The following is a 16,800-nucleotide window of genomic DNA, read 5'->3' as shown; positions in this document are numbered from 1 at the left end:
AGTGCTACAGCGCCTAGTGACTAGCGCTACAGCGCTAGTCATAGCACAGCCCATCACAAAATTTTCTCCTTCGAACTTTCCCGAGCCAAACCTCAACCAAACTTCAAAACAATCCTCCCAACATCCTCAACTCATCCCATAAGTCCCAACCACAAGAAATTCAATCACATGCACCCCAAAACACAAAATTCACCATGGCTGAACCTAGAGCTCAGAACACAACTGAAATCACAAAACTTAAACCAGAGTTTCTTACCTTTGATGGATGAGCTCAACCTAGGTTATCCTCCACACTTGCTTAGCCTTCACCTCCTCGAAGCTTCAGCCTCAATTCCCTAGAATTCCCACCAAAACTCAGCTCAAAATCCATATTAATACTAAGAACCAAAAACTGAGTTACAACCTCAAGACCTTACCTCAAATGATGAGTAACCTCTGCCAATTCCTTAAGACAAACCAAGGATCCTAGCCTCAAGCTCCTGCCTAAACTCTCTCTGAGTTTTAGCTCCAAGAGACCTCAAGAATTGGTGAGGAGAAGCCTAAACCGAGAGAGAGAAAAGAGTCTCCCACTTTTCTTCTTTTTTCTTTTTCCTTTTCCTTTTCTTTTCTTTCTTCAGACTTCCTTCAAATTCTAGACATTCCACTAAGACATAAAGCAAACTTAACTCTTATCCCTTATAAGCCAAATGACCATGATACCCTCCCATAATTCCTAAGCCTTTAAATCAACCTAGGGGCATTTTGGTCATTTGTTCCCAATTCCCGCTAATTCCTCGAGTGCCTCTAATATTTTTCACTTACTTCCCAACGCCTAACTAATCACCAATTATATTCATCAATATCAAAATAGACTCCAATATATTCTCTAAATCCCCAGAATTACCCCCAGGCTCGCTCCGAGCCGGGTATAAATCTCCGCCGTGACTTTTTCGCTGAACCGCTCACTAGGATCGCCTCGAGTCACAGATTGCAAATATATCCACATAATAATGTGGTCTCAACAATTTATTTACATTTATGCCCTCAACGGGCTAAAATTACGATTATGCCCTTCTAACCTAATCAGGGCCTACATGCTTACTAATAAACATAGTCATGCATCACAGATATTCAAATAATCATATAAAATGATTTTAATCATTAAATCATCCAGTTATGCCCTCTCGGCACCCTAATCAAGGCCCTTAAGCCTTATTAGTAGATTTGGGTCGTTACATGTTGTATCCTCCTTGCAAGCACAACAATACAGAGCTTGTCCGCCTCATCAACTTTCCCTCTTACAATCTGCACTAATTCCTCCATGGACTCCAATTTCTTTTGGACCTTCAACTTATCCTCCTTAGCCTTCTTCTTTTTCATTTCCATATTAGCCAGCACCGTCACATGGATAACTGCCTCCTCAGCCATCTCTTCAACTAACTTTTCATTCTGTAAATTTTTCTCCTTCTCTTGCTCCAAAGCCCCACGAGCCTTCGCCAATTCGGCCTCCAGTTCCATAGTTCTCCTCTGTTGGTCCTCTTGTTCGAATTTATGCACTAAAAGCATGTGAAGACATTTTATTGATTTAAATAAAAGTACAATTTTATTATATTTGAATGCTATAATTATTGTTTGAATAATTTATATAAATATCAAGACAATTCCGTATTCATTTATGAGGATATGATCTTGTATTAGTATGAGAGAATTAATATCATATACAATGAAGAAAATAGTCAGTAATATATTAAAGTAAGGAATATTTAATGAATGGTTACTAGTACGATTTATTAAGCATATAGGATGCAAGTAGTCTAGATTCGAATTACTAATGTGGATAGACATCTTGGTAAATGTACTGTATATAATAGAGATTACATATGATAGGACCAATATGAATTAACTATCTTTATAAACTTACCATTTCCCATAAAGATTAAATTCTTATCATAATAGATGATAATTTTTAGATCAGTCTAAATTCTGAGTAGTCATGAACTCATCATGTTTGTGCTTATTGGATTTGTTGATTCATACGTTAAGGTTTCTTAGTATAATGAGACTAGTGACTTTTGTTTTGGAGATTCAATATCATGAATGGCAGGGAACATGGTTTACAATAATGGAATCCATACTTTCCTAACAGGTGGAATATTGGTTCCCTTAAGGATAATTCTGGAACTGAAAAGTTAAAATCTATAATTTGATTATAGATTAATTATTTGCTAGTGAATTAATGGTACTTAAGGAACAAGAGGTAATTAGAAGGGTAAAACGGTAATTTTGACTAGTTATAATTAACGAACCTGTTATCCCCGTTTCCTGTCGTGGGCCCGGGACGATGGCCCAGGCCCATGGTCTGGGGCGTTCGAATGTTGGCCCGGCCCAAGCCCGCTTGGTACAGGAGTAACTGAGGGCCATGACCCTAATGTGATTCTGGACCCGGATTGTGTCCGGGATGGTGATCTAGGACAGTCGTCCAGGAGACGACAGATGGTTCGAATCGTAATAGAAGCACACGTAAAATGATCCCGGAGCCTGGTAACGGTTCGGGCCCGTGGTAAACGAAGAGGGACAAAGGTAAATGAACCCGGATCAGGTCCTCCCGCTGGGCAAGGAAAAGCATCCGTGATCCTGAATCCGCCCCACGACACGTGGGGGTTGTCCCCACTTTTCACCTGCGGAAAAGGCCACCTCGGGATTGCACGCCGCTGTTTCAGATCTTCACTGCCAAGTATTCTGACTGGTCTTGTCCCCTGAATCTGCCTCGGAACTCGAAGTGCCCAGACCAAAAGCACCATTTTGTCGGGCGAAATATAGTTCTTGGGCAACCCTATTGGGCCTTAATTAGTCTTGAATCTATGTACGTTTTATCTTTTATATTGGGCTTCCACCAGAGAAGCCAAGAGTATCCATATCTCTGATGGGCCCGGGTCATACCCGGCCCAGACCCAGTGTTCCTATGAGCTTATAAATACAGGCGATAGAACATTGGAAAAACTCTCTCTCTTCGACTTATATACAGTTACTCTGTCAAAACATAGAGAGAAACTCCATTGTAAAAGACTTTCCAAGCTTTAATACAACTGACTCATGGACTAAGGCTCATTAACGCCCCAACCACGTAAAAATCCTGTGTTAATCTTCTACTTTCCATATCATTATTCTTAGCTAATATCCATTAGTGTGGTTTCTGAAAATCTCGGTAAACAAAACCAATAAATGGAGAACATAACTACATTTATTGATTATATCAATGGACTACAAATAAAACTCTGTAAATATAATTCAATAAATACTTACAGTGCAATTCCATATATATAGTGGAGTAATTATGGAATTAATAAGTAAGATTATTAGATTAAAGAATTTAATTAATATTCTGGTTTATTGGAGCTTCGTATTATAGGTCCATGGTCCCCAGGTCACGTATCTCCTACATTGTCGAGGGTAAGGATGTCATTGGGAAAATTTGTAGAGAGAATGACTTAATTACAAATGAATAAATTTTTTGGGCAAGAAAATAATTATGGGCAATTGATTAATTGTGAATTAATTATTTATTTAACTATATAGTTTTCAAAACTTATATATTGAAATAAATATTAATCATGTTTAGATTAATATAATGAGAGATTAATAATTATCTTATTATAAAATATCTATAATAAGATATTTATTTATTTATTTAAAACTGATATTTTAAGATAAAGTTAATTTTGAATTAACTGATATTTATTTTTTGATTAATATATTATCTTAAAAATTAATTAAACATACAAATTAGAAAATCAGGGAGAGCCATCTAGTGGCGCCACCTAGGGATATTTTTTATCCTTGAGATTTGAATTTTGAATTTCAAATTAATTTTTTATTTAATTATTATATTTTTAAATATGATTTAAATTAAACAATTAAATAAGTTTTAACTAGCGTGACACTGTTTTTTAAAACAGTGGGTCCCACTAAAATAATTTTGAATTGTCAAATAAAACTGCCACGCCAGTTGGTGTAATGTTATGGTGCACATATCATTACTCTAAGTTTAAATGATTATATTTCGCTGCGTATTCTTGATTTTTCTCATTTAATACCAACACCTTCGTCACCACTTCCCGATGTCCTTTGCTGTCTAAATCACGACGTTCAAGCACGTCCGAATAAAAGCAGCCCTACAAACCCATATACAATACAATCAACTTCATATAATATTAAACAAATTGAGCCATAAATATGATAAAACTTACCAATATCAGATGTTCACACATCGTTTCTTTTGCCTTGCGAACGTCATTCATGCGCGCCACCAATTCACTTGGGAAACGCGCAACCTGTTAGGAAAATATGTATTTTGCCTCAATGGAAATAATAATAAATTACAACTCTATGCAATATATTACAAATAAATAATGATTGATTAAAAAGAGTTACAACTCTATAACTGAAAATTACAAATAAACAAAGAAAATGAAGAAGATGATGAAGAAGAAGAGAATAGTAAAATACAACTCTCAGCAAAATGTTACAAATAAAGTAAAGTGTTTGAAACAAAAGAAAAGAAAAGATTACAACTCTTGGACAAGAAATACAAGTAAATAGAGAAGAACAATATAAGGATGAAAAGCAATAGAATGAAAGAAAGGAACAAGAAACAAAAGATAAGCAACTCTCACTCACACTACCAAAGTGATGAGTGTTGGAGATCACCAACTTGAACAAGGTTTGAAACCTTTGTCCAAAAGCTTATTTCCCCCTAACTCAAGCACTAAGGGATCTCTCACAGATTATAGGAAATGCTTTCTGGAATTATCAAGCCTCAAGGTGTTTATAGCCAAGTGCTTTAATGGATAGAAATATTGTGTCTTACAAGTGAGCATTAGGCTCCTATTTATAGAGTTTTGAGACACCCTTTGAATTTCAAATTCCACCAACCCCCATGGCTGTTACCAATGATTAATTGGATGTTTTATGGAATTAAAATAGAGATTTGGGAGTTACTTGGCTGTTGGAAACGTTCAAAATTGGATAAAAACCGAATTTGTATGAAGCTGTCAGCCACTAGGGACGCGGTGCTTGTTTCAAGTGCTGCGGCCCTTGGTCATTTTTAGCAACCAATTTTTTAGTTTTTTCCAAGACGTTCCAATTTATTCCCACTTGATTTTGTAACTTCCATACACAATATGGGAGTTAAAATCACATCTCTATCAGTTATTTCTCATATGGCTTTAAGAAATTCATCTCAATATTGTGTAACAACAAATCTACACAATAATGGGTGATATTTAGGAGTTACAAATTTGTGATGAATTTGTAACACCAAATATGTTGCATGTTTGGATATTTCACATATATCCAAATAATGTAACTCTCTATTATATGTTACAATGTGTGACACTCTATGCCACATTTATTTAATCTAAAACATTATATTATAAAATAATATAATATTACATTATATTATAAAATAATATAACACAACCCTGACCGAAGAATGTCCTCCTCCTTAAGGTCACGTGCCACCACACCATCTCTTCTATTGATCGTAATTGCCTCCACCCTTCTACCAACCATAGAGGCAGGAGGGGCATCAGACATAACTTCTTCCTTAGCCTCTAATGGCATGGCGAGCACTTTCGCCACAACACTCACAACTTTCACTTGGAGCAAATGAGGAAATAACTTAACTATGATTGGCATAGGTATGACCCCTGGTGAAGAACTTACATTAGAACCATTGGGCACAATAGGGGCAACAACGTCCATCTAAATCTTTTGCCTATAAGGCTCACTCACAACCACAATCACATCAACATTCCCTTCTTCATCAAAATCTAGCTCGCTTAGTAAGAAGATGGGGGTGCTCACCATAGTCTGACCAAGTTGATTCAAAAATTCAGTTGGTGAATCAATACCTGAATAAAGAGGGAGTAGTGGTGGCGACGGGACAGAAGGAGTTTCAATAGTAGAGCTCCCCTCCAGAACATCACTCATGGGGCGACTATTTGTCTCTCCCGCCTCTAGAGGTTCCTCAACACTAGCAAACAAATTATCAGGGAAACGACTCTTCTTTAAAGAAGTTGAACCCCTTTTAACTGCACCAAATCCTTCAGAAGGGGCAGCTTGCAAAACAGGGGCACCACCCGAAATTGCAGGAGTCAGAATCCTAGCAGTAGATGCTAGAGGGGCAGATGGTAAGCAAATAGTAAGGGCAGTGACATCGGTCACGAGAACCGTTGTAGCAGGACATTCAAAAACTTGAGAAGACCCCACACTTGGGAATTAGGATACTGGCGAATGAGCTGGAATCAAACTAGAGGACACCCTCGCAGAATCACAAGTGACGGAAGCTGCTTGAGGGGCACTTAACGCCCTCGAAACATGGATATCAACTTGGATAGTACATATGGGTCGCCCTTTCTGGCTGGTGGATGTTGTGACAGAACTTGATAATATATGAGGCGCATGACTCGAACCTGTGCCAAGAGATTTTTTGGCCAACGAGCTAGTAGTTTCTCTCCTCAAAAAGTTAAATTGGGATGCCAACATGACCCCATCATCATAATCCTCATCGGAGCCTACAAGCGGGGTTGTCCTCTTTATTTTGGGCTTAGATGAACTCGTGCCTTGTTGGGGTAAAACCTGTTGGGATGGTCTTGGTAGGTTCGAAAATTAATCAAGTGGATATTTCCAACACTATTATTGAGGGAAACTCAGGGAATTTACACGGAAGACGCTCTTCTACTTCTGGCATCCGGAGCAGAGCGATACCTTTCATGTGCCACTTGGGTCTCAGAGACAATCCTCTCGATTTCTTCGGTAAAGAGTGAAAGGGCATAAGATTGTATGGGGCGAGAAGTGAACCTCTTCATCAGATCCCCACATGCCTTAAGGACATCCGCTTCCTTACAATCACCCCACATGGCTCGAACTATAGCAACATTGGGGTCCATATCAGTTGTAAAGCACAAGTGCAACATAATCTGCAAGTAGTATGGGTTGCAGACTGTCCAAATACTGATGGTTGAATCTTTAGACATGTGAAAGAAACCACTTTGCATCAAAAGGTTTTCCCTTTCATCACTAATTTTTATGGTCGACCAGAAACAATCTGGGGCAAGAAGTAAACAGAAGACAAACACAACTAAATTCAAAGAATTTGGACATACAAGTATGAATATGCTAAAGCAGACTCGGTGTGAAGAACAATAGGACTGAGCTCTTGATTTTGGCAATTAAAAAAATTGAAGATACTAAAATTTGAAGCTTACCAGTCATGAAATTTTTGGCGAGTGGAAATATGTTGTGAGGTAGGAATCTGGGGTACCATTCCTCGCTGACCGCATAGACATATTTATCCTAGTTCTTGTTGGAGCCGTCATAATCAGTGAAGATGTATCTATCCTTTCTGGGAGACAAGTAAAACGTCTTCCATGACCTGTTCTCGGAAGACTTATTGTTAGATTTGGTGAAGGCAGCATAGATGTCACCTAAACCAATCGAAAGGCCTTGCATGGCGCCCAACATGCGTGCCCCAACTATTGCCTGAACAACGTTTGACACGAATTGACAAATGTGCACCTTGGAGTTATTTGATGTGCTAGGAACGGCAGGGAGAGGGAAACAGAGATATTCAATGTACTTGGAACTAAGTACTATTCCGCCTGGTTTAGAAACATATTTGTGTTGCCAATTACGCAATTCGTTCTCCGCGAGTTTGCGAATCGTGACATTCTCAGGTATGTCACAGTTTGTGAGCAAATGATCGGGAGTTGTATGGTAATTCCTCTTTGAATTAGGTTCTGAAGACGGAGGCAAGCAATAATTCATAGATTTTTGGACTAAAAAGTGTTTAAGCTTTACAAAGTTCTTGAGAAAGAAATTACTGAGAGAAAATCTGGTTGAAGAGTCCAATAAGAAGAAGAGAGGAAAAATCAGCCTTTCATTTTCCCCATTTAAATAATGAGGGAATCTGAATCACCAAAAGTCGTGGGCGTTCCCCATTGGTCCTCGATTCTCGGGAATGTGGGATGTGATCGTTGAAACTGAACATACCATGATTATAAGTAATAAATGCTTACAACACGATTAGACCATTGGCATTTTTGGAATTATCATTCGCAATGATCGACCCACATCCACGTCCGCAGGACTATCGGATATGGGCCGAGGGGCAATTGTGGAGCCTAAAAAATGCCGCATTAGGCCTAAGACCAAATTCGCCGCATTAGGCCTAAGACCAAATTCGCCGCATGACGTTGGGCTCAAAGCTTTTTAGCTAGCCCAATTAATCATTTCTTTTGAAAAAAGCCTAATACAATGCGTTTAAGTAAGTAGTTAGTTAAAGTAATACAAAGACCGCTTCTATGCTGAAGTGGAGGTAAGCCTTTCTAGCAGAAGCGGAAGGGAATTCTTATTTATTTTTTATATAATATTTAAAGAGGAGAAAAATTAGAGGCAGGAAAGTTGGTTATTCAATGACCAATCGTAGTTCTCCACTTGATCCGTAACTCTAATCTCAATTGCTATAAATAGCCAACGTTGAAGACAACAAAGGAAACTCTGATTTTTCTACTGTTACTCTACTTGAATAAACATCAAACTGACTTAGGCATCGGAGAGTTTTCTTGCAGGTAACCCCAGGCGCTTTGATTCACTTCAAAGATTAAAGATTCCAATCGGAGAAGGGAGTTAAAGCTACTGAAAAAGAAAGATCAATTTTACTACAAAAAAATGTATATACCATGCTAACAAAACTATATACTACCATTATAAAATTATATATAACAAAATATAAACTAAATATCATCTAAAAAAATAATATATCATACCACAAAAAAATATATATTGTGAGTTGGAAAACAATATACCAACACTTCAAAAATGAAATATATATATATATATATCATGTTAAAAAAATTATATACACCATTAAAATGTATATATAATGCTAACAAAATTATATACACTATTAAATTGCATGTACAATGCTAACAAAATTATATACCAGCATTATATATAAAGAATAAAAATTAAATATCATATACAAAAGGAAAAGATATACCATACCACAATATATATATATATTGAGTTTGAAAATAATATACCAACAACATTTAATAAAGTATTACTAAAATAATGTATATACCATGCTAACAAAATTATTTACCACCATTAAAATGTATATACCATGCTAACAAAATTATATGCAACCATTACATATAACAAGATATGACATAAGTATTATCTAAAAAATAATAATATACCATACCACAAAATACATATACTGAGTTGGAAAATAATATACCTACAAAATTTACAAATTTATTACTAAAAAATGTATATACTATATTAACAAAATTATATACTACTATTAAAATGTATTTATCATGATACAAAATTATATACAACATTTATGTATAATAGGATATAAACTAAAAAAATGATATACCATATCACATAAAATATATACACTAGTTAGAAAATAATATACCAACAACCCATAAAAAATAAATTTTTTTTAATATAACATTAAAATAAAAACTAATTAAACAAAACTAATATATATATATATACCATATATTAAAGTAATACACTTCTAAATAAATAAATGATAGAAGAGAGAAAATTTAAAACATAAATATATAATAAAATTAAAATTTTAAAAAAATACTGTTTTTTTTCAAACTTAAAAATAAGTACATTTATTGATTATCATCCTAAAAAAAAAAGATACAACTTTAATAATTTAATAAGATAAAATGAGAAACTTATATTAAAAAAAAAATTAGATAATCATCAATCTAATATATAAAATGTTCATTTTATTGATCACATTGTTTTGACCCATTTAGTGTAATTTCTCCATATCCCAAACAAAAGCCCTTGGCCCAAAGAGGCCAACATCGAGGTGGTCTACGCGGAAAGCAAAGACGAGCGAGAGCCTAACTCGTGGGACGGTGCAGCTGAGATTCAAGCAGGGGAACCAGAATGGAGAAAGCTTTGAGAGTATACGGCGGGGTTCTGAGGCTGGTGAGGCGATTACCGAAGGAAACTAGATCTTATTACGCAAAGTACGCCCGCGAGAACTTTGTCAATTACAGAGAAGCCGAAGTTGGCGATTCTAAAGCCCTCGATGAGCTCTTCCACAGAGCCTATAACCATTCCATCTGGGTCCTCAACAAGGTCTTAATCTCGGTTACCCAATATTTTATAATCTGATTAGCGTGACTTGATTAGAAATTAAGATTTTTTTTCTTCCTGCGATTGCAGTATTCAGTGGATCAATCTGCTGCAAATAAGCTGAAGAATGTCTGTTACAACTAAATTCTACATGCTCACCAACTGTTTGTTGGAATGTAGAAAAGGACACTGGTAATAATTAAAGGATTTACATTACTTCTTTTGCTGATTTAATCTTTTTGTATACTTATTTGTACTTCTTGTATCCAATAAAAACGGTTTGAAACTGTTGGAAATGAGGATAAATTTTCAGGTTCAAGGATCTTAAATGAATCTTGATAAATTTGAGATGAATCTAATAACACAAATCAATAAGACTAATTATCAAATAATTAAAAAACGAAAAATATGAAAGTATAAATCAACACAAGTATATATACTTGTTCAGAACAAGATCAATGTCATCTTAAACCTAATCCAGTTTTAGGAATTACTATCTCTTTTTTTTTATTCAATCGAGTATAAAACTTTAATGGAGTTTCTTGTAATAATTTTAGATCAAACTCTCTAAACACTCAATCACACAAATGTTTTCCTCTCAATCCCTAAGCAAGCACTTTTCCAATAGTTGTGCTTCTCAATACAGTTTCCCAAATCCAGCTCTCACAACCTTTCTCAATAGTCAATCTTGATTTCCACACTTGAGCTCTCTCATCTAATCTGGCTTTTTTGTTGTTTCATTTATGTATTGCTTTTCACTGTGTGAATCCAACATGTCCTTTTATAGACCACTGAATGAAAGTAAGTTGTTATGATAGTTGAGACCCAAACAACCCATTAACAGAATTAGTTGAGATTTGGAGAAACTACTCCCACAGAAACCTATAAGTCTGCTTCGTCCATTTGATTTCGCAATCATGGTCACAATTACGGTTAGAACTTGAAAGCATATGATTGTTTCACTGGGAACTTGTTGCTTACTTTAGTTTATAGTTAGAATATGGTATTTTCATTGTGACTGAGGTGAGGCCATACAGAGATGGATTCTACTAGCTTAGCTAAACGGAAGGTATAACTAGTTATGTTGGACTTGTTGCGTAGTTTTTTGATGCTTACCGTTGGTCTTTAATTTCTTAAAAAGTTCATGCTGTCAGAGCCTAGGAGACTAGAAAAAAGGTGTGATTGATTCTCTTCAGCTACCCTTGGCTTGGCTAGTGCAGTGGTGTAGTGAGTTTGATCTCGTCACTGAATAAATCTTTCAAGTTCAAGATAGGTTGGTTTATCTCAATCGGGTCACAACCTTCTCCTGGTCACGTCATAGTCTACACATGTTTGTGTAATGGACTTTTTTACAGTGATGATGCTGAAGTCTGCATTATTGATAAGTAAAGGGTGATTTTCTTTATAACTTTGTTAACAATTATATAGATACTTCCTTAAGAATTATCTAGATAATTTTATAATAATTCTTTCTTTTCTGCAGCACCTCTAATCACATTTGCCCGCAAGGGTAGGTGATGAGGAATAGAAAAGGAATAATTGCAATTTAATATTACTATTATATATTTAGAATGGTAGGAGGTGTAATTTACTTTTGGCAAAGAATTGTCTTTTAACTATATTTCGTTTTCCAAGCCAAATCTGTGTTAAATTGCCTATTTAGGCCTTACTGTATTTATTGCTTATAAGACATTTATGAAATAATAATTGTTTAGATTTTCTCTATATTCTTTTATTCTTATTTAGGAAACATTTCTTCCCTCTCTAAATGTATTTTACTTCCTTTTTTTTTCTCTCTCTAGTTGTACATCAATTAGTATCCGCTATCCGGTTGAGTAATGAAAATAAGGGAATGAGAATAGGAATAGGAAGTATGAGTAGAAAAAATTATGGAAACAAAATATTATACAATGAAATGATCTTTTTTTTTTGGTGTAAAATCCATTTTGTTGGCATAGTTATTCCAAACAAACAGGGAGATAGAATGAAAATATATTAGTTATCATTCCATTTATTTTCCTAAAACCAAACAAAACCTTTGCATGTTGATATGAAGGAGATATTTGTTGATACATGGATAAAATTGAAGGTTAAATGGGGAATGTGTAATAATGAGAATGCCCATGAAAGATATCTTTCATTACAAGATTGTTATTGGAAAATGTTAGCGAGATAAGATATGGTTGGTAGATTAGATAATATATCGGACGGAGGATATATTAGATGATTTAGGTGATGATAGTTGTGCCTTTTAAGCAGGGAAATTTCAGGCTTTATGTGATTTTTTTTTATATGCCAACATAAATATTCCTTCAACTAATGTACTCCCTACCATATTTTGGACAAAAATACTCATTTCTCAGATAGAGATGCACATTTTTCCCATGGGGACCCTCCCCTAACGGGGCAGGGAATCCCCGTCTAAATGGGGAATGGAGTGAGTACGGACGGGGATAACTTTCAATCTCCGAATGTTAAATGGGGCGGGGACAAGGATAGCACTCCCTGCCCCGACGGGGTCCCGTTTAAATTTTTATATGTTTTTGTAATATTTTATATGTATTTTATATATTTATTTATGTGTTTTTGCTGTATAATAGTAACTTTTTTAATATTTTAAATTTTATTTAAGATTGTGTTTAATATTTTAAATAATAAATATTGTACAATATTTTAATTTGCATATAATTTACGATTTTTATTTTCAAATTTTAATTTAAAATTTATTTTTTAAATAAATGGGTTCCCGGTAGGGATTCCCCATGTAACGCCCTACTACTTTAGAGCCGTTACTAAGTGTGTTTAAAAACGTGCAATCACTCGCTAATCGAGACTTTTAAAGCAAAAGTGTAATTAAATCATTAACAGAGTAGAAACTTTAGAAATAACTCTTTTTCGTTGAAAATCATAAAAGTTTAACACTTGGGATCCCAAAATACTGTTTAGAAATATTTACAGCATATAAATACAACCAAGTCGGCTAAACGACAAAATTTAGGTTTAATTACAATCATCTCCCAAAATCCACTGGCTGTGGCAGCCAGGCAGGCCAAACATGTACACGCTGCTTCATGCTTGCTATACTCATGGTTGGTTGACTTTCTCCTTGCCCTTACCTGCACCATAGAGCACCCGTGAGCCGAAGCCCAGCAAGGAAACCCACAAACAGATAACATATGCAAAACAAACACATAGCATATAAACAAGCCATCAATAGGCTAAACACATACGGCCAAGCCGTCCCAGGCAGCTTTACCAGGCAGCTTTACCAGGCCCTGAGTTCGTGGTCTACACCGTGAGGATATCCCAGGTATCCCTTAGGGTCTCGCCCTGGCAGCTCACACTCCACGTGCTCGACGCTGCTCTCGGCCCCTTGCCGTACTCGGCCTTGCACTCAACGTGCCCAACACCATTCCCGGCCCTTTGCCGTTTCCGGCCCCTGTCGACCTCAGCCTGCGCCGTTCCCGGCTCTTGCCAAACATTCACATAATCGCATTCATAGCATTGTAAACATATACAAAACACTAACGAATTCAATCAAAGGGCTACGTCCTCAATTCAAACATATTGGGCTCAGCCCTGCATACAAGCTCTATGGGAACAGGGGTTTTCTTACCTGTGTCCCGAGCTCTCCAAGCACCGATATCCCGAGCACAGTCCCCTAACTTGAGCCTCGCCGAACCCTAGTCACAACACATTAACAATATTCATCCATCAAGTTCTAATCCATTAAATAACTTTAAGCCATATCTCTAATCTCCGGAACCTTGAATTCTATCAATCCGGGTGATAAAATCCATCTCGAGCCTAAACCTTTGAGTTCCCAAGCCTAAACACACTTTAAAACACAAACTGGCACTAAGAGTTGCGACCCTACCCACAAGCGTCGCGGCTAGCCTCGAAACAGGGGCTAGCACCTCCCTGAAGCACACACGGGCCGCGGCGCGCATCAAACACCATGGCCTCCCATGGCTGCGCACGCACACGGGTCGCGACATGCCCCTCCTAGGGCCGCGGCCCTCGCCTCCAAACCCAGGAATCTCCATCTTTTCCTGCATTTTCCTCAAACCAATTCACCCAAAACCAAACTAGCAATTCCAAATTATCACCACAAAGGTTCTAACACCATATTAGCATCAAAACCCAACAAAGTCTAGCCCTAAACTCAGCCAAGCAATCAAGAACAAATTTCAAACTTAGCTAACATGCAAACTCAGATATTCAACCTTAAAACCAGCTGATTAATTGACACAATTCAACATATTAGGAACTTACCTTTGCTAGATTATACTTCTGAGCCAATCCTCTAGATTCCAAGCTACAATTCTCCAAAGCCCCAACTTGAAACTCTGAATTTCCTAGCTCTCTTCCTTAAGATTTCCCCCTTAGTGCAGCTTTGAGAGTAAAGAGAGAGAATGGTAGAGTCGAAGGTCGGTTTCTCCAAGTTTCCCAACAGTTCCTTTATTTTGTTTTATTTAACTTAAATCTATAGGGTTACCTCAAGGCTCAGGGTACCGGAGACGTCCCCGAGGGCAAAATGGTAAATTTCCCCAATATTCTCTCCTAGACACTCTAACCTCAAATATATCTCTGATTATTTATTTCTATAACCCAATAACCCCTTAATACATCTAATACCCAAAGTACCCCTCGACTCGCCTTGAGTCGGATTCTCAACCCCGTTGTGACTTTCTGGCTAACCACTCCCCAGGACTGTCTCGGATCGTGCTACACAGAAATATATCACATGCATATCATATTTATCACATTTACGCCCTCAACGGGCTAAAATCACAAACATACCCCTAATATCCAAACAGGGCTCACATGCACATTTAACTCAACTAAACATGCATCTCTATCACATACTCACATAAATTCACATATTAACATATTAAATCATTTATTGCCCTCCAGGCACGCTAATCAATGCCCTATTAGCAAATTTGGGTCGTTACACCCCACCCCGTCCTCGACGGGGAATAAGCAGGGATGGGGCGGGGACGGGGATTAGAAATATAAATGGGGACGGGGATGGGGACGGGGGGTGCACTCCCCGCCAATTCCCTGCCCTGTGTGCATCATTAATCTCAGATTAACATCACACATGTCTTTATCTCTCTCCTTTCTCCATCACTCACGACCATTTTTTGCATCAACCCAACTTGAAATAGTCTAAATATACTGAACTGAGCTGCAATATTTGGACTACTCGGATCTCAAAGTTTCATTTCATGTGAAGAAATTGTCATTCTTAGCATTTTCGAAGAGAAAAAGTCATGGGTAAGTATCTTCTAATTCTATCTACTTGTGAATATGAAATGTCGTGGTTAGATATTAGTTTCCAACTGTTCTGGTGTTGAGTGTGGTAATTTTTTCTGCATTTTTTAAGCTGTTCTTCGGATCTGAAAGATTTGGAAATCTGTGGGTTGCCATTCAAGATTGATGATAAATCGATACCAAATGGATGGTAAATTGATGCCAAATCGATGATAAATCAATGACAAATCAATACAAGTGCTTAAAGATGCTAGCCGACACAATGCCACATCGATGTTATTTCGATGTTGAGACAGACATAATTTGGAGATTATTTTCAATATAATATCGATGTTGAATTGATGCCATGTATGTTGGTGTGTTTCAGGATCAAAATGGTATCGATATACCATCGAAAATGCATCGTGTACAAATGCCAACCAGTAGCATCAATTTTACTATATATTTTTTTTAATTTTCTTAAGTTTTTTTTTTTTTTTTTTTGTAAATTTACAGGTTCTAGAGTTAATATAATTTTTTCTTACAACTGTGTTTGGGAACAGAAATAAGAGAAATGGAATTTCAAAGGTGGTTTGAATACTATAATACACGTACCCAATTGATGCTGGTTACATTTAATTATTGGAGAAGTTGTATTCAAAGCTGAAAGTAGACAAGTCATTGTTTGACTTAAAGTTGGAAGTGTCGTTTACATGCAATGATTTTAGCTTAGATCCCATTGAAATCACAAATGATGAAGGATTGAGTGCTCTTATTCTTGACAATTCGAAGTCCTTAAAACATCGAGTTTTTTATGCGTCAGTTCGATTACAAATAACATTGCTCTTCTTGATCCATCTCCTAGAGCGAGTGTTAATAAAGATAATTATAATCAATCTTGCACGGTTGTTCCACAAACAGCTCTTGGGCCAAGTGTATGCATCAGAGGTCCTAGTTAAAATGTAACTTTTTTTCCCAAACAAATCCCTGCATGATGATGGGTATGAGTACGAGCTTTATAATGATGATCCAGTTGCCCATTTGGGTGATTATGATGAAATAATTGAGGGGTGTAGTAGTTCTGATGATAACTTTGAGAATCGGTTACCCATGCTACATGTGGAGCAAGTGGATAATTTAAATGTACGACCATTGCCAAGGCGTCAAGAAAGCCAAGAACGCAAGACCGTTGGCTTAGAGAGCAGTCGTCCAACTACACAAGACGATAGAAATTGATAGAGTTTTTCGGCATATATTGCTGAAGATATCCCATGACCTTCTTATGTTATCCCCACGGTATCTGGAGTGAGTTGTGGAGTAATAGAAGTTGGGAAGGTTTTTGAGAACAAGTTAGAGTTGAAGACGAAGGCTCACTTGCATGCA

At 36.7% G+C, this 16,800-nt stretch overlaps 1 protein-coding gene across 1 annotated transcript; it reads left to right on the top strand.

Annotated features, from left to right (window-relative positions):
- Positions 1-9,824: 9,824 nt before the first annotated feature.
- Positions 9,825-10,487, top strand: LOC133796400 (LYR motif-containing protein At3g19508). Its single transcript, XM_062233894.1, has 2 exons — positions 9,825-10,161; positions 10,249-10,487. The coding sequence occupies exons 1-2, from the start codon at positions 9,967-9,969 to the stop codon at positions 10,300-10,302; spliced, it is 249 nt and encodes an 82-aa protein (XP_062089878.1). The 5' UTR covers positions 9,825-9,966; the 3' UTR covers positions 10,303-10,487.
- Positions 10,488-16,800: the final 6,313 nt, after the last annotated feature.

Source organism: Humulus lupulus, chromosome 1 (assembly GCF_963169125.1).
Source record: "Humulus lupulus chromosome 1, drHumLupu1.1, whole genome shotgun sequence".
In the NCBI taxonomy this organism is placed as follows: Eukaryota; Viridiplantae; Streptophyta; class Magnoliopsida; order Rosales; family Cannabaceae; genus Humulus; species Humulus lupulus.
This window is presented reverse-complemented; position numbering and strand designations above follow the sequence as displayed.